A 20013-nucleotide genomic window follows, 5' to 3' on the forward strand; every position below is an offset into this window, starting at 1 on the left:
AAAATTCTTCCAAATATTTTATTTGGAAATTTAATTTAGAATAAGGAATTTGTACTAAATTATGGGTGAGTTTCTTCTCAACCTTAGAATTACAATAATTTCCTGAACTATAAATATATAGTTTGGACTAAAATCAGATCTACACAACAATGTTTCCACTTAACACACACACATAAAACATACACACAAATAAATAAAAAAATCAAGAACTATTAAAATACATTTGGTTTGAGTATTTCTCCATTTTCCAGTTTTTCGTGTTTTATAGCTGCCTGAAATTTATGAGATATTTATCACCATATTGAAGTTTTAACCCATGTATGGATACTTCCATGTTTGAAGTGGAGATTTGCTTTCTTTGATTGATTGTATAGAAACGAATTTCATGAGATAGTATGGCCCACCAGCTTTGTCATTTGTACCTGAAAATATATATTAGAACATATATTTTATGTCTTTATGTGAACATTAGTTGTGTGGGTAAATGTATGTTTGAATATATAATATTATAGTTCATTATCATCATCACCACAGCAGGACTGAACTTGAAATCACATGATTAAAAAACAAGTTTCTTAGCTACAGACATTCCTGCAATGATTGTTTAGTGAAAACAAAAGAAAAAGCCTTCAGTAAATCTGAGCAAGATCGTTGCCAGTGCCGATGGACTGGCTCCTGTGCAGGTGGCACGTAAAATACACCATTTTGAGCGTGGCCGTCGCCAGTACCGCCAGACTGGCCCTTGTGCCGGTGGCATGTAAAATCACCCACTACACAGTAATGTAATGGCACCATATCACAGTTAATGTAATGTTTAGATAAAGCAAATAGAGTACACTTCAGACTGCATGAAGTCAAATTACTAGGATGCTAACTTACCTGACAACCGACTTCCACCAAATGGTTGCTGACCAACAACAGACCCAGTTGATTTATCATTGATGTAATAGTTACCAACTGAATCTCTGAAGATGTCATTCAATGTGTCTAATGCTTCACTGTAGGCAGAAAAAGAAAAAAAGAAACAAAATACATGAAGAAAATGAAAGAGTTAAATAGTATAAATATTTCAATATTGATAATAATTATATCTAACTCAAGCACATTTAGGTCTTCCATGTGCCCTAATCTCATAAGGCCAAAGGTTAACCTGGTTTCCATGGTGAATTAATGACATAACTGGCACTGACTGGAACTCCGTCAGTCATGATGATGAGATTTCCAGTGGATCTGATTAACAGAACAACCTACTTGTGAAATTAATGTGCAAATGGATGAGTACTCCACAGGCATACGTAACCTTAACGTAGTTCTTAGGGAGATTCAGTGTGACACAGAACGTGACAAGGCTGACCCTTTGAAATACAGGTACTACTCATTTTTGCCAGTTGAGTGGACTGGAGCAATGTGAAATAAAGCGTCTTTCTCAAGGACACAATGCACCAGCAGTAATTGAACCCGTGACCTTGCAATTATGTGCCGAATAGCCTAACCACTAAGTCACATGCTCTCAAACAGATTACAGCATTTCCTTCTGAAGAGGACTCCAGTCTGTCACGAGGTTAGCTTCTCATCCATTGCTGGAGCTCATTTACAAGTGAGTGAACTGAAGCAATGTGAAATTAAGTGTTTTGCTCAAGAACACAATGCACCGCCTGGTCTCAGAATTGAAACTGTAATCTTACAATCATGACTGTAACATCCTTATCACTAAGCCATACATGTGCTTTTGCAACATAGACACAAGGGCCCATATTTTGGGAGAAGGATGTACACTTGATTAAATCAACACCAGTACTTAACTAATATGTAATGTACTGGCCCTAGAAAGATGAAAACCAAAGTTCACCATCTGCATGGATTTCATAAAGCTTTCTACCAATTCTCTTATTTGCTTACTAATAATATTAATTTTTAACATGAAGATAAAGCACAGTTTGGGGAACAACTGTAATCACTTAAAGATACTCTGGTATTACACTGACATTTTATTTTATTGACTTCAGGAAGATAAGAAACAAAAAATTGACACTGGTGGGAATTAAACACAATATAAAGGGATATTGCCTGGTACTCACTGATTCTGGCACAACAAAATTAATAATAATAATAATAATAATAATAATAATAATAACTAACAACAATGATGACTGATTATCAAAAGGCTTTGACAATTTCCCCCATGCATGGATCATAGAAACATAAGCCATGAACAAGGTAACACCAATAATAATAATAAAATATATAAAACATGCCATGAATAAATGGCAAACAGTGTGGCAGCTCCAGAATAAAGAGGGACTCATAAAAGCTAAAACCATCCCCATTACAAGAGGAATATTTCAAGGAGACTTGAAACTCCTTTTCTGCCTGGCACTGACACCTTTAACTGACATGCTAAATAGAACTGGATGTGGATACAACTGCTACAGTAAAACAATCAACCATCTCTTGTATATGGATGGGTATTCAGAAGGTAAAGAGGGATGAAACGCCACTAAGCATTTTGCCCAAGGTGCTAATGATTCTGCCAGCTTGACACCTAAAATAAAAATAATGATGACAATATATGCATGTGTGTATATATAACATACCTGTCTTGAGCATAAATTGCTCCAGTAAGTCCAAAGGGAGATGTGTCATTCACTAGATTGGCATATGTTTTATATTCTGCATCCGGATATACAAACAAGGACAAAACTGGACCAAATATTTCCTGTAAAAGAAATAAAGAAATACGTTGAATAAGGATGCTAAACAATGGTGATGATGATGTGACATATCTTGAGAAATTTTAAAAGAATCATTATTGTGATGACAGTAGTGGTGGTGGTGAAGGATGATGACAGTGATGATGATGTACAGAAATTATATACTAAGTCAACAATTAACAAGACTGCAGGATAACAATCAACAATGGCCATATTTTAATTTTCTAAAATCATTATGGCTGTGACAGGCTTCACTAATCATCATAATTTCTAAATATGATAACAGGTTTTGGTTTCAATATCAGGAAAATAATACTCGGAAATAAAATACACAGAAATGATTAATGATAAAGAAATAAATTCAAAGCAGTGAAAGTCACAAACTTAAAAGAACCGAAGTTCACAGATAAACTCAAAAAACAAGGTAATTTTTAACAAGTTTTGGAGATCAATACAGCATTCTACAAGTTTGCTGAAAATAGGTGTGTGTGTAATAAAACATATATATGAAAAACACACCAGATGCAAGAGAGTTTGTATAATATACATGCAAGTAAAACTGCAGGGTGTATGTTCACTGTACAAGTGAGTCTGTAGGAAGTCCTGTGCTTACAACCAGACGAAAGATGTGTCACTTGTAAAAGGGGCAGAAGCTGCATTATAATATCTGTGAAGTGGCACTGTAATAGCTGTAAGTTGTGGCATCTCACGGTGGTTGCATGCAGCATAGTTGTATATGTGTGTATATAGTGCAGCTCTACAGTGTGAAGAAGAATGCATACATACTGGTAGAGAAGTTCAGCACTAGTGAGAGGAAACTGTTGATTGTGGAAAAGCCAAGTCTCAATAAATTTTGGTAAAAGACGGTCTGGAGAGCTCACAGTAGATCTTGTAGAGCCTGGTTGCTGCTATGCAAGTTAGAGGCAATAACTGAAGAACTGGTCACTCTTGTCTATGACAAGCTCTGAACTGATGATGTCATTAGGTCATCTGCTGTCCACTGCATATGTTGTGACTACCACTGCTAGGATAATTGCCTGAAACACTGTGAAAATTGGTACTTTTGCTATGTTGACCAATAGACTCCGACTTGTACTGTGTCTCTGGACTGTGTTGACTGCCCTGTCAGTCTGGCATGGACTACATGCCCAATGAACACCACCAATAATTCCAATAAGGAAGCTCCTTAGCGATAGCTCTTTAAAAACCACAACGCTCATTAATCATTGATTAGTCCAAATGGGAATTACATTATATTTATAATAAAGTAACCATTATAGTCGACTGATCCAAGAGTTGATGGTATAGGCACATCTGCTGACACCAGTCATCTGTGAAGAAGACTGACAGTGGCAGTGGGTTTACTGGTCCAGAAAGTGATGACATAGGTACATCTGTTGGTATCAAATGTCTGGTGTTAGTTGTTGACAAAAGCAAACTTGGCAATTTGTGGATCTATTTTCAAGTCACAAGAGTACAAATATAACAGTAGGTATTCACTACAATAATAATGATGAGGACTTTAATATTAACAATAATCATTATAACGATCATAACTATTCAGATGATAATTAAGAAAACTGTTTTAATGATGATAATAACAAGAACTGGTCTGATGGTTATAACTAATTCAACGATGATGAATAACTATTATGATGATGCCTATTAAGATGATCAAACTTGGATAGTTATTTTAACAACACTAACAGGATGACTGCCAAAGTCAATGGCCACAATGTTATGAATTCAGAACACAGAAGCATTCAGATTGCTCTGCCAAATGTAATGTTCATTTATTTGCATCGTATTGAATTGATCATGCTTTATCTTGTAGCTTCGACATTTCAATGACGTGATTGTTTGTTTATAAAATGACGTTGTAGGATAGATGTGAGAAGCCAGATCTAGCCAGTTTGAACATAAAACAGGTAGAATATTTGAGCCAAATATGGCTAGTTTAAACGCTTAAGGTATTTAAACTTAACTTCTTTCTTGTATTGTATGGAATATTAGTTAACAAGTAAAGCAAAACAATGAAATGACAAACGTAAATCATATAGACTTACCTCCTGCATTAGTCTATCTTTAGGGTCAGAAACTTCCACAATAGTTGGTTCAATATAATAACCTTTGCTTTAAGAGAAAAATAAAAACATATGAAGAAATTAAATTATATCATGACATGTGGTGAGTGTTGTAGAGAGAGAGAGGTGGGAGGTCCTAGTGAAACTCAAGGGTATATTATAGTTTCTGAGAAAAAACATGATTGTCACAACATCCTAATTCTACATCCTAGTATAACAAGCTGACATGTATGTACGCATGTATTGATGTTTATTTACTGGTTTCGGTCTTTGGATTGTGGTCATACTGGAGTAATACTTTTAGAGTTTAAGTTGATTATACAAAGTTTTGTATTTAGTCAGCTAATTAATTATTTTAATTAGTCAAGAACTGGTGTAAAATGATGTAGTTCAATAGCCAGATACTACAAAGCATTTTTGTTTCATTATTTTATAAACCACACACACACACATGCATATAAGGCAAGGGCATTGCTATGTAGTTAAGAAATTTGTTTCCTAACCATATGGTTTCAGGTTCAGTTCCACTGATTGGCACCTTAGACAAGTGTCTTCTACTATAAACTGTCAGATCAAAACCAATTTTCAGTGAATATGGCAGATAGAAACTAGAAGAAGCCCATCATACATATACATGTGTGTGTATGAGTATATGTATGTGTGCGTTTGTATCTCTTTTCTGTCTGACCCATGCAAGCATGGAAAAATGTACATTAAAATGATCTCTCACACACACACACACACACACACTGTAAATTAATAACAAGCTATCTCCACTCACCTGTCATCGTACTTCCCGCCAGCAATAATTGTTGTTTTGGGTGAAGACTGAGCATAATCAATATAGCCCTTGATTCGTTCAAATGCCTGCAAAACAAATACATTTGCCAATGTCAGCCTGTTTGCTTTGAACAAAAATAGATGTAACTATGCATTGGATTGTATGCTTGCTTGATCACAGATGAACTAGAGCTAAGCAACAACACTGTTTTTTTTTTTCAGTTTGCCTGACTGACAAATACATACAGATGCTAATCCTACTTTATTGCTGAGTGAGTAAAAGAAGACAAAACATTAAGATACAAAACCATGCATCTCACTTCCTTATAAAAAAAAGAAAACCTCTCCTAGGCAAGCCTGAAAAAAAACATGATATAAAACAAATAAAAATTAATTTTAACCCTTTCGTTACCATATTTCAGTTGAAATACACTGAAAATAACAAAGAAGTTAACAGAATGACCGACATTAATGAGCTGGTGTTTGGAACATAAATTAACATGAAATTTTGGTGGAAGGTTTGAATTCAGATTGCTTTAAACAGGCACTTTATATCACAAAGCCAGGAGCAGTCTTGAGCAGGTTGGTATCAAAAGAGCTAAGCTGTTTATCATATTTACCTTGTCGTCAATAACAGCAGAGAAAAAATTGTTTGCATCCAAAGGAGAACCTATTTTAAACTTCTTGATTTCTTCAAGCATTCTTCCTTTAATTTCATCTGCTTTAGATTCTGGCAGGTATATTCTAGAACAGGCAGAACACTTCTGACCACCATACTCAAATGCAGAGCGCAAGGATCCATTGACTACAGCATCAAGGTCACCAGAAGGATGTGCAAAATGGAAATTCTTGCCACCACATTCTGAAAGGTCACAAATGATAAAAGGAAAATAATAAAAATAATAGTTTCTGTTTATTGTCAAAAAGGATGAAGAATAGAATACATTAGGACAAATTGGAAAAACCATATATGAGGATTTACATCAAATATGACAAGAAACAAACATCTGACAAGATAAAGGGATATGAAATATAGCAGATTACACGAGGGTGTGCGTAAAGGTTCCTGGCTATAAGGTATTGTTCGCCCTTCCAAGTTCTCTTACAGACCTTAGAAAAACTGAAGGACCGTTGCAATAAGTGTGTGAATCTGTGAGGGGAATATGTTGAAAAAAATCATAATTAACTGATCCTCCTGTATTTTCTTTTACCCAAAGTCAGGTATTTTTCAGCACCCCCTAGTGTGTGTGTGTGTGTGTGTGTGTGTGTATGTGTATATATATATATATATATATATATATATATATATATATTGATGATGATGATGATATATATATATATATATATATATATATATACATACATACATACATACATATATATATATACATGTAGATGTAGGTATGTGCATACATGTACGCATATATGCATATACTCACATTATTTGTATTATTATATGATCGAACGCACGCGTCCTTTTTGCAAGTAAGTTTTAACTTTATTTTCTGACGCGACTCTATCTACCTTTGTATCTTTCTCCCCCTCTCGTTCTTCCTTCTGTTGTTCTTTGCCTCTCCCCCTACAGAGTGGCAATAAAAAAACAAAACAAAAAAAGAGACAACAAAGGAATAAACGGTTATCTTATGAACTTCATTAGCTTACAGCTGTTTCTACTATAAGATGTGGTGGACACATAACTGATTGCCTAAGTAACACCTTTCAGCTTCATCAGAGCCTCAAACATGAAGTGTAATTTATTTGGGAAAACAAATACATTTAAGCATAAATACTTGTATATATGTATATTCCTCTTATTGTTGCTGTTGTCTACTATTATTGTTGTTGTAGTTGTCATTATTATTATAATGCAAGGCAGCGAGCTGGCAGAAACATTAGCACGCTGGGCAAAATGCTTAGTGGTATTTCGTCTATCATTACATTTTGAATTCAAATTCTGCTGAGGTCGACTTTGCCTTTCGTCCTTTCAGGGTTGATAAATTACGTACCAGTTGCGTACTGGGGTCGATCTAATCAACTGGCCCCCTCCCCACAAAAATTTCGGGCCTTGTGCCTAGAGTAGAAAAGATTATTATTATAATGCATGCTTTATTGTTAGTTTAAGGCAAATTCTCAGTTCTAAAAATGCCAGAAAAAAAAAAAACAAAAAAAAAACTAAAACCTATAAAAGAGTAGTGTTGATGGTGTGATGGAGTGGCAGACACAGAGTTTCTAATATAGTACTTCTGAAAGCAACTAACCTCCAATTAGGCGAGGGTAACTTTGATAGGTGTCTAAATTGGCAGCAACTTGCTTCCATAGATGTTTGAACGTCCTGGAAAGATAGAAGAAATTAAATTTTACAATAACAAAAAAAAAAAAATAGAATACAAATGTTGCTGTCGTTGTCAGTAGTAGTAGTAGTAAGCTGGCAGAATTGTTAGCACAGTGGACAAAATGCTTAGCAGTATATCTTTCATCTTTACGTTCTTAGTTCAAATTCCACCACGGTTGACTTGGTACTTTGACACTTGCTCAGGAGGATAAACAGTAGGATCAAATCAAACTGGGGGATACATAGTTGCAAAGTGAACTTCTTAACCCTTCAAGTATACCCATAATGATTTATGCGTGCGTGCGTGCACACACTCACACAGCAGGTTAATAAACATGATGAATTTCCTCTCCTGAAGACCAAACAGTACTCCCAGCTAAAGAGAGACATTATCAACTATGACAGGTCTGCCAATACAGTTAGGACTTACTTCACACTTCCGGTAAAGTTGATACCAGACAGATAAGGTGATGAGGTGATTGTGTCTCCAAACACTGGGCCATCAGCAGGTAAAAAGTTAATAACACCTGGTGGTACTCCAGCCTCTCGCAGGATCTGGAAAGCTATCCAGTTAGACAACATGGCAGTGTCTGATGGTTTCCACAAGCAAACGTTGCCCTGAAAAATAAAAAAAACAAAACATGTAAATCATTTCAGATCAAAGAACAGAGGATCTAGAACTTACCAATATGATACTAACTAATGGTAGGAAAACGGTTTTTATCTCAGGTACCTGAAGGCCATAAATTTTGAGGAATGTCATACGATCAATTATACCAATTTAATTCATTTAATGATAATAATAAATTTAATAATATAAATAATAAATATAATAATATCAATAATAAGAACAAAATTTGGCTAATTATTCCTTATGGTGTTCAAGTTAAAACTAATATTATTAAAGAGATTTTAAATATAATTGATATATTCCTTAGAGATAGTAAAAAATATAATATTTTTTCTAGTAATAATATGGGAGTAGGTTATTCTACTACTAATAATGTTGCTAACATTATTTCTTCTTTTAAAAGATTTAAGTTAAATAAGTTTTACAAATATAAATTAAATACTTATTCTAATAATAATAATTAGGACCAGGATATAATTAATTGTATATGTAGAGATAAGACCAAATGTAAGTTTAATAATAAATGTGATTTGAAGGATGTGGTGTATAAATGTATAGTGACTTTAATGGATGGGAATAAATTTAATGGCTATAATTTAAATAAGATTTACATAGGATCAACTTTGAATAAAATTAAATTACGTGTGGCTCAACACATGAATTCCTTTAAGAATAGAAATTTGATTAATTCTACTGGCCTTAGTAAACATATTTGGCAACTAAAATCTAAAAATATTAAGAACATTTTAAAATGAGTGATAGTTTGTAAGGTGAAATCTTATTGTATAGGTAGTAATTTTTGTATGTTGTGTACTAACAAATTTAAGGAGATATTATTAAATAATAATAATACTTTGATTAACTCCCTTGATGAACGTAAAATTAAATTGTTTATATAATAAGTTTAGCAAACTGTGTGTGTATATGTATATATATATGTGCATGTGCGTATATTATATAAATTATGTGTAAGTGTAAGCAAGTTAGCATTTTGTTTAGATAACATACATAACAAGTGTGCTTAGAAGAACGACAATTTGTTGATATATCTTTTCAAGTGTACACATACATATATGCACACAGACACACACATACAAACATACACCCAAAGTTAGTAAGTGATTAAAGGGTCACAGAAAATTATGTATAAATGTAAGCAAGTTAGCATTTTGTTTAGATAATATACATAACAAGTGTGCTTAGAAGAACGACAATTTGTTGACATATCTTTTCAAGTGGTTATACTTGAGATAAGAGAAGAGGTGAAAAGTTTCTTACCACAATGGCGGGTGCCACAGGTAAATGTGCTCCAATGGCTGTGAAGTTGAAAGGGGTTATCGCAGCCCAAAAGCCCTGAAATACAAGATAGCAAAATGCCAAATCATACATTAATAAAATTGGACTATTACAATGAAAGTCTATATTTGAGTTTATGTCTCTCTCTCTCTGTGCATGTATGTGTGTGCGCGTACCTGAATGCTGGCCCAGTCATGGCTGTGTGGTTAAGAAGTTTACTTCACAGCCATATGGTTTCCAGTTCAATCCCGTAGCATGGCATCTTGAGTGAATGTCATTTGCTATAACACTGGACTAATCAATGCCCTGTGAGTAAAATTTAGTAGATAATAACTGTATGTATATAGCTCATCATGTGTGCGTGTGTGTGTGCATATGTTGTGTCTTCACATTGGCAACAGAGACCTCCTTTATGCTTGCCATAAACAAGGCTGGCAGCAGTTTGGTGTGACTTAGATGAAAGCAAGGAAAAGTCAGAGTCAAAATGGGCATCGGACTGCACAAAAATGCCAAAAGGAGTCTAATCCAAACCATAACAGAATGGAAAAAGCAGACATAAAATAATGCTGCTGATGATGATGATGACAACAATGATGACGATGCCAGATCAGATTGGTTGGCATCTGGAAGATAATCCAGTTGTAAAAATCACACCCAAACTAAACCTCTCCTGTGCTAGTGTCACGTAAAAAGCACTTAGTCCACTCTGCAGAGTGGTTGGTGTTAGGAAGGGCATCCACATGGTGATGCATACGGCCTTATCTATTTAAAATAACATCTCATTTCAGGAAGATCTGACTTTTATTTCTAGCAGGTCAAGAAACTGCATAGAACCTGCCTTGTCAGCTTATATATCTTAGATACAAATCCAAGATATACTATCTGATATTGTCTGACCTTGAGACAATCATGATTGAATGCTGCAAGCAAAGACATTCTAGCGATGACAACCCAATTTTTTTTTTTGCTAGTATCACATTATCCAATGGATCTGCTTTTCAAGACATTAGGCTGTTATGAAGAGAGATCTGGTTGCTATCAGAATGGTTGTTATAAAACTACAATTTCTAAGATCGTATATACTTTTATGATACGAGTCTGCTGAAGCAAAAATAACTAGGAATCTTTATCATCATTGTCATTATTATTGATAAGTACAGACATGGCTGTGAAGCAATAAGTTTATTTCTGAAGCAGGCAGTTCCAGGTTCAGTACCACCATGTGGTACTTTGAGCAAATGCCTTCTACTATAGCACCGATGAGCCAAGCAAAGTCATGTGAGTGGATATGGTACATGGGAACTGAAAGAAGTCCAGAGAGAGAGAGAGAGAGAGAGAGAAAGAGAGTGTGTGTGTATATCGATGTATGTATGTATACTTCACTTTTGTATCTGGCTTGCAAGATTCTCTATGCAAATTTGTGTTGACACAAATTTTGTTGTCTCTAGGGAGTCATTATGCTAATATAATTAATACCTACACACTGGTTCAACTTAAGAACAAAGAAAAACAAAACAATCGGATACTTAATAAATGGGTGGAAGTGAACCAGTGTGTATGCTAATTATATTAACCCTAACCCTAGCCACAACAAAATATGTATGTATGTATGCCATTATGAAAGACTGCTGAACATGAAGAATGAATAGGAGGAAGAGAGTCTGCCAAATGTTGACCCAAATGAGGGACTAGCTACCCGAATCGACAGTACCCTAGTAGATAAAGCAATTAAGGATATCAAGACAGGAGAGGCTCGTATATATAAAGTCTGAACTGAATTGAAAGGATAGCCTACATCTCCATACCATAATGTTTTTTGATTTATTCTTTATCTGCTGAGTTTTAGAGAAGAAATAAATGATGAGAAGGAGAAATCTACATACCTCAGTACCACGATATTGCACTCTGTTTAGTTCAACATCGCTTGGACTGATTGGTTGGTACTTGAACATTTCCTAGAGAAGAAAATAAAGTTGGTGATAAGCACAGAGATTTGGTGTCACAACTGTAGAGATGGGTGACTTATAAATGCTGATTAAAGAATAGAGGTGGATTAACTATTCAAGTGGAGTAAGTATGGAGGTTCTGGGAAACAGGTGTAGAGGTGAGGTGAGTAGACATGAGGTAACTGTAAAGGTTTAGTAAGAAACAATAATGAAAAAATATATAATAAATCACAATAGTGGGGTCAGCAAACCAGGGTAAATTACTCCCAAGTGGGGTAAAAATGAAATTCTTGGAGGTAATGCGGACTCATTAGACATAGGTAAAATTATATAAAAAATGTGTTCCATGTTATGACAGAAATTTTTCTTCTGGCAACTCTGCATCTATCCAATGTAATGGATATGCTTAGGAGATGTCACATCATTTTGAACAACAAACAATTTGGTTGCTAAAGCGTTGAGTGACTAAACCTTATTTTTTGACACACATTTTTGCTTTGTTTAAATAGTTTTAAGTAGGTGCAGGAATTGCTGTGTGGTAAGTAGCTTGCTTACCAACCACATGGTTCCGGGTTCAGTCCCACTGCGTGGCACCTTGGGCAAGTGTCTTCTACTATAGCCTCTGGCCGACCAAAGCCTTGTGAGTGGATTTGGTAGACGGAAACTGAAAGAAGCCCGTCGTATATATGTAAATATATATATGTGTGTTTGTGTGTCTGTGTTTGCACCCCCAACATCGCTTGACAACTAATGCTGGCGTCTTTACGTCCCCGTAACTTAGCGGTTCGGCAAAAGAGACCGATAGAATAAGTACAAGGCTTATAAAGAATAAGTCCTGGGGTCAATTTGCTTGATCCATCAAGATCAACTCACTTTATTTACACTACATATGACAAGAACATCTCACAGCAAAGATGCTCCAACCATGAACATCCCATATTTTTTTATGTCAACAGTGATGTAAAATAAAGAGCTAATTAAGATAAGTTTTAACTTGATATAAAGATGATAGTGATTGATATTTGAAATATACAACGAAAGAAAGTAACATCAGTCAATGTTTGGGGGAGAGAGAATAAAACATTTCAACTTACCAGACCGAACTGTACATTAAACCTGTAAAAGTCTGCTAATTCAGCAGCACTGTCTATTTCAGCCTGTATGATGGTTTTACCCTGATGGTTGGGGAAGACGAAAGAAATAGAATAGAAATTACATGATGTTAACTGCATATGATGGAAATGGTAAATCTTAAAAATAAAATCGTTAAAAAAATGCCACTTTTGTTAGATTGGTAAATATTTTGAAATACAAATTTAGAATGGTTAATCTCTGGATAAGATGGAAAATGAATGTTTAATCGGTTTGTATACTAAAGGCTTTAAACCACTGACAAGAATGAGTTATTATTTGATAAAAAATAATGTGTCTTGAATGGCACAACAATGCACTAACAACAATGGACTATAATAACTGTTATAATTTAATCGTCCATAGTCTGATATAATATTTCGGAATATAAAAATTACTTCTTCAAATATCCCTAGGAATTGATAGAGTCACTGCTATAATCGGTTTTCCAATATTTTTTTTTCTGGAAGCATCTCTGCAGTGGTCTCACGAAACTCCTTCCAGAATTCCTGAGAAGTGAGTGAGGGCGGTCTTGTCTCAAGCTCCTGTGTGCTGGTACATCCGTAGCACTGCTTCTAAGTTATGTATTATACGTGCAGCTTCCTTTTTTTCTCATAAATAATACATGAGCATGTTATCAAAAATGAACCTACATGCATCCAGATGGGGCTAAATTATATATTGACTGCCAACCTCCAACCTGTTGTTAATTTGGGGCCCTAGTCTGTCTATGAGGATAGCTTCCTTAATTCTTAGATTTCTTTCATTGGCCTCAGTTGGTACTGTTATGCTTTTGTCGGTGTTCCGGCATCTGTCTAGATGTTTTCTGAAGGAGGAGGCTCTCGTGTTCAGATGTTCTTTGATGCGGACGTGTAACGGTCTTGCTGTGCTACCCACATAGAACTTGTTACATTTGTTACATTGTATTCTATACACAACATTTACCCGTTGGCATAAATCTGTGTCACGGATGGGACAGTTTGCTAGTGTACATTGATTGCTGTCCCTTGCTCGTTTCTTTAATAATAATAATAATAACAACAAAGAGAGAGAAATAAAAAAAGAGAAAACAAGTACCTGCCCCAGCATGGTCGATGCCATCAGATCCATTCGGTATTCATTACTAATAAGATCAGCAGCTTTTAGAAAGATTTTACCTTTTTCTTCAAATGGTACACGGGCCCAATCATGACGGGCTTTCTGGCTGACGTCAATTGCCTTCTTAATAATATCCTGGTCAAGGAAGATAAACAGATTTTAGTATAAGACAAAAATAATCTGCTAGATATCATTGATAATTTCCAACAAACATTATCTCTTTTAATACCAATTTGCCTGAGACCCTCTGTGCTAAAGGATTCTTATTCAAATTAAAAGCATTGGTGATAGTATCACGTAAAAAGCATTGGAGCTGATGTCACATGAAAAGCACCCAGTACGCTCTGTAAAGTGGTTGGCATTAGGAGAGGCAGCCAACTGTAGAAACCATGCCAAGACAATGGAACCTATTGCAGTCCCTAACCATGTCCAACCCATGCCAGATGGGAAAATGGATATTAAACGATGATGATGATGATGATGATGATGATATATATATTAAGTTGTAGATATTCTCCTCAGCTCCTCTATAATCTTTATTATGCTGTATTTGTTTAAAATGTTCTAATTATATACAGAAACAAATGGCAGCTTCATACTGTCTGTGTTTTAAAACTAAGAAAAAAGAATTCCAAGAAAGAGTGGAAATTTTAGGATTTATGAGGGGAGTTTAAAAATTAAAAAAAATTTTTATGCACAATTATATAAATTCCCATGTGTAGAACACATATTCATAAAAAATTTTTTGAAAATTCCAAAAAGTAAAAAAGTTATGAGGAGTTGTATAGGGTGCTTAACCCTTTAGCATTTAGATAAGTCTGTCAAATGTAATGCTTATGTATTCACATTGTCTTGAATTAATCAGGCATTATCTTGTAGCTCTCAGATTTCGATGATATGAATGTTTATTTTTAGAATAACATTGTAGGGCCTGATTTGGTCTGTTGAAGATAAAACAGGTAAATTATTTGTGTCAGATATGGCCAGTTTGAATACTGAAGAGTTAAACCAGAATTCTGTCAGACAAAGCAATTTTGTAGTTCATGTATTTGTTTAAAACGTCCATAACAAAGGAGCCATCTTTCCTCGATACATTAACTGATACTTGACTTATCAATCAAACTTACAGTGATTATACAAAATAAGGGAGAGTTTAACAAAATGATTGCGTAATTAGTTAGACTTTTGGCTGCTTTATGGTTGGAGGATAACCATGGATAAACAAGATGATCCAATGGATACAAGCACCAATGATGGAGGATTAATCAAATGTTTTAGACACGTTCTAAGGATTAACAGAGTGAAGGATATTGGTAAAAGTTATTACTTAAGAAAAATTATAATTACAGTCGGCTTCTTTGTTTTATTAATTTTTAAATAAATTTAGTATACATTTACAACAAAAACTTGAGCAGTAAAAAGCAAAAAAAAAAGGGAATTATTATGCTTGTACTTATTTTTTGAAAGACACATGATGTTTTACTTTATAAAGTAAATAAAGAAAGAAATGTACAGTTTTATATAGATCAAGAACTATGTAGCTATGATTTGGATAATTACATTTATGACAATTCCTTGACAAAATATTAGAGAAAAAACCCCTCAAGATTGTTGAAATGAATTTTAAAAAGAAATATAAAATGAAGAAGATATATTACTTACACTATTGGCATAGTAATATTTAGCAAGTTTCTTCTGGTGATCAAATGGCTAGAAATAACAATAGAAGAGATTATTATAGTAATAATTAAAACATTTTGTTTTTTTAAATAAATTCTGGTATTTAGTTTCAAGTTTATTAAAAAAGAATACTTGTAAAAGATGATGAAAGGATAATTAGTTTAGATTTGTTGCATTCCATAAAGAAAACAGAAAAAGACAGATGATGTGTGTGTGTATACACACACACATGATGGGCTTCCACACAGTTTCCATTTACCAAATTCACTCAATGACACTGGTCAGCCTGAGGTTATAGCAAAAGACAGTTGCCCAGTGAACTGAACCTGAAACACTCAGAAATGTTCAAACTGGAGCTTCCGGCACAAACGCCAAGCAGTACAGCATCTCATTTCCAAATTTCTGGCAGAGTAAAATATTGTGTCATGATGCTGTTTTTCTCACAGACAGCGCCCAACTGATCCTACTCTACTGTGTAGTCAACAAAATCAAAAACAAACAATTCACATGCGCGAAATTAAAAATATAAGATAGCGACAATTTACCCATCGCACCCTGTTTTGCTTTGTAATTTGCTTTGTAATCTTAAATTTTGATTATTTAATCTTAGATCAGCCCTGATCAAGTAGGCATATGACAAAAGACATTGCCGCTGTGATCTCAGAGTCTCTTTGTCTTTTTGTCTCTTTTCATACACATATCCTTGATTAGATTATTTAATGCACCCTCCACGTTTTTTCTAAGATTCTTAAGTTTGATATAGCATTTCTGCCTTTTAATAACAATTGTTGAAGAAAAGTAAAAGCACTAAACTTACTGCAACTTGATAATGAACGTCTTTCGTTCGAATCTCTTCATCTCCAACAACAAGTGGTATGTCAACTTGTTGGTTTTTGTGCTTCTCAAGTGCTGCCTCTAATCTGATCCGTTCATCACTTCCAGGCAGATAAGACAGAATTGGTTCATTCACAGCTTTAAAACCTTGTAGAGACATGGCTCGTGAGTTAGCGCAATGCTTCACACAAAGCTTGCACAATCTCCTAGAAAAATGAAACAAAAAAAGGGTTTTACATGGACATTGCATGGGATATTTTGAAGGGGAAGGAGAGGCCAATTTACTATCATTAACTTACAACTGTTTTTCCATGCTGGTATGGATCGGATGGGTCAGCTGAAGCACCGCAGCCTCTAGCAACTTGTTTTAGTTTTGTGAGGTCTACGCAATCAGAACTCACATGGGACTAAATAACATTACTCAAACCTTACTCGAGAACCCGTAGCAGACATAAACTTAAACTCACACTACACTGACACAGCCTTCACTCATCTAGTTCTCTCTCCAACATTGGTTAACCCTTTCATTACCAACCTGGCTGAAACCGGCTCTGGCTCTGTAGTACAAATGTCTTGTTTTCATAAGTTCTGAATTAAAATCTTCCACCAAACCTTAGTCACAATTTATGTTCCTAACACTAGCTTAATGATAACTAAGTTATTTTACTAAATTCTTTGTTATATTTGAAATTACTTAAAAGAAACACAGAGCATCTCAAAATAAATACAGTAACGAAAGGGTTAACAGACAAGCTGTATCCTCTTCCTCCATCCACCTCTCTTTCTCCTACCATCTCTACTACTACTACTACTACTACTACTACATTACTCCCTGATCTTTCTATGTTGCCAATTATAAAGTACTCTTCACAACGCAATTCCTAAATGTTTAGAAATGCATACCACCTCTGACTCCACTAACTCTTGTCTATCTCAAGCATATACACAAGGGATCACTTGTAACCCCATACATGCTACCGTTACCCCATCTATACTGCCTCCCTTTCCAGACCACCTGATATTGGCATCCATCAGTTACTCTTATCATCCCTCATTTTCTCACCCACCCCCCTTCTACCACTCTTTCATCCCAATCACAGTTGCTTCCATCAAATTCATGTTCCTGTCTCCCATCCATCCTGGTTCTTCTGTCATCATTGCTCTTTTCTGCTCACCTCCTGAGCCATGTAGCCCTGAGTAAACACTATACAGAGTGGTGACTCTCTAACCTTAGGGTATATTAGGTAACCCCACAAGTGCTGTTTACCCCTATAAATCCACCTAAGACACTGTAAAGTGGTTGATAAATGAGCAGAGATGTGTTTGTAAGTGAGGAGAGGTCACTTTGAATCTTGTCAAGGACATAGCAACCTCTTTAGTGCTGGCGCAATGACAAAATACAACCGTAAAACGTGGGGACAAAAGGACCTTTTAGTCTTATTGGAAGACATGATACCTTTCAAGTGCTGGTGTCACAATAAATTGCATCCTGTACCCTCTGTAAAATGGTTGCAGTTAAGCAGACGTTCTAAGATAGAAACGAAGGCAAAAATAAAACTTACAAGCAAGATGTGGTCCTCCAATCTGTCCGTAACATTGAAGGAGAAAAGGACTGGCACCAAGACAACTCATCAAACCTTTGGCACTATGGAAAGTGGGCACAGAAATGCTGTGTGTGTGTGTGTGTGTGTGTGTGTGTGCGCGTGTAACTGAAACTCGCAAAAAATCAAATCATATAGATTCTGTGTTTCGTCTTATTCACATGCTTTAATTTAATATATGTTATTATTCACACATGTAACTGATTTTGCTGGTATTAATAATCATGAATGTAAAAAGTTTATCTAGACGAAATTTGATAGCAGTCAATAGGGAAGGTGGTTGGTATACATGCTTTGTATTAATGGGACAAAATAGATAAAGCATGTGTTGGTTGTTTTATATCAGTAGGAATTACAATTCTGGATAACAACAACAAGAACAGCATTCTAAAATAATTTTTAAAGACCCACGTAAAACAAAAAATATGTTGTGGGTAAAATTTAGCCAAAAGTGTTAATGCTACGTACATGTATGTACACACATCTACCTGTATATATAGATGCATATCTGGGTACAGGACATAGCAAACAACATGTAGACAAAATGATAAACAGAGTACAGAAAACACACAGGCCACATAGAGAACATTTCCTTCATCAGCTGCCACCATTCTAACACTGGCGTTTCAAAGAGTTAGGGCGTAAGATGTAACAAGTTAGCTTCCAGCAGGTTTGAAAACAAAAGATTAACAAAAGTTTATAATGTTCATAGTCTCTATCTGCAATATTTCTTTTTCTTGCAGAGAGGCCAAGCTAAATGAACTTAAATGTAGTTAAAATAAATATCCATAGCAAACTAAAGCTAAGATGCCATGCTTACATTTTATTGAGGCCTATCATAAATATATTTACAAATTACTACAAAAAAGTTAGTGAAGTTTCAGTGGATTGAATCTCACAACAGTGATGACAAGAGTTTGCAACAAATGGTAAAATGCTGTGCTGGATAAGACCTGTGCCATTTAATCCCTTTGATACTAAACTGCCCGAAACTGCCCATGGTTCTTTGATACAAATTGGCCATTTTTAAAGTAATTTATAACCTTCCATCAAAACTGCTTGTAAATATATGTTCTGAACACCAGTTTAATAATAGCAAAAGTTATTTTATTAAATTCTTCATTACTTTCAAAATCAATTGAAACAAAAATCGGTGTATTACAACAGAAATCTGGTAATAAAGTGTTATACAAGCATGGAAAAACAAACAAAATATGTCAGTGGCAATGATGATGATGATAAGGATGATGATGATGATAAGGATGATGATGATGATAAGGATGATGATGTAAATGACAAGAGTTGGACATGCAGATTGCTACTTGTGACCCATAAATCCTTTGTTTTAATTCACATTTGTAGACATCACTTACATAAATGACCTAGGCATTTACATGAGTAATGATGCATCCTTTCATGTGCATGTTGCTAAATAGGCAATGACATACATAATGAATAAATATAAATACTATGTAATCAACAAAAACATATTTTATGCAAAATCTAAACTTCATTGCGAAGGCCGCTGGTTCCTTCCTCCAACCCAATGTTCTAGATATGATTTCTAACACGGGTACAGACCAAGGACTAGAGGAGAGAAATACCGCATTAGTTTTCTATTTTCCATTAACATCTATGATAGTCAATTGAGTAATACAATTTTTGACTATAGTACTATTGCAACATCTTGTCGATCTCAAGGAAAAGTGAATAACAACGCTGACCTCAGTGGGATTTGAACTCAAAAAGTTAAGGATTGCAAATAAATTCTGCATTGCATTTTGACAGACGTTCTAACAATTTTAAAAGTCCAGCCCCAATAAAATCGACTGTATCGACCGCCAAAGAATATACGGAACATTGTGCACTGATTTTATCGATAAATAAAC

General features: G+C 34.9%; 1 protein-coding gene across 4 annotated transcripts in view; it reads right to left on the minus strand.

Moving 5' to 3' along the window:
* The window catches only part of LOC106880181 (delta-1-pyrroline-5-carboxylate dehydrogenase, mitochondrial), a 27726-nt gene continuing 7713 nt past the window's right edge, over positions 1 to 20013 (minus strand). For 3 of the 4 annotated variants that reach the window (XM_014930035.2, XM_052972088.1, XM_014930031.2), the window contains 14 exons: positions 16507 to 16729; positions 15672 to 15719; positions 13989 to 14144; positions 12875 to 12955; positions 11718 to 11789; positions 9817 to 9891; positions 8338 to 8525; positions 7834 to 7907; positions 6196 to 6437; positions 5577 to 5662; positions 4778 to 4844; positions 2595 to 2716; positions 880 to 998; positions 1 to 422 (listed from right to left, as the gene is read on the minus strand). In XM_014930035.2, coding sequence (XP_014785521.1) covers positions 310 to 422; positions 880 to 998; positions 2595 to 2716; positions 4778 to 4844; positions 5577 to 5662; positions 6196 to 6437; positions 7834 to 7907; positions 8338 to 8525; positions 9817 to 9891; positions 11718 to 11789; positions 12875 to 12955; positions 13989 to 14144; positions 15672 to 15719; positions 16507 to 16683 — 1620 coding nt within the window. In that variant the 5' untranslated portion in view covers positions 16684 to 16729 and the 3' untranslated portion in view covers positions 1 to 309. Of the gene's footprint in view, positions 423 to 879; positions 999 to 2594; positions 2717 to 4777; positions 4845 to 5576; positions 5663 to 6195; positions 6438 to 7833; positions 7908 to 8337; positions 8526 to 9816; positions 9892 to 11717; positions 11790 to 12874; positions 12956 to 13988; positions 14145 to 15671; positions 15720 to 16506; positions 16730 to 18085; positions 18201 to 20013 lie in introns of those variants that run through there. The other variant, XM_014930032.2, reaches the window with a different exon arrangement.

Source organism: Octopus bimaculoides, chromosome 12, assembly GCF_001194135.2.
Source record: "Octopus bimaculoides isolate UCB-OBI-ISO-001 chromosome 12, ASM119413v2, whole genome shotgun sequence".
Lineage (NCBI taxonomy): Eukaryota > Metazoa > Mollusca > Cephalopoda > Octopoda > Octopodidae > Octopus > Octopus bimaculoides.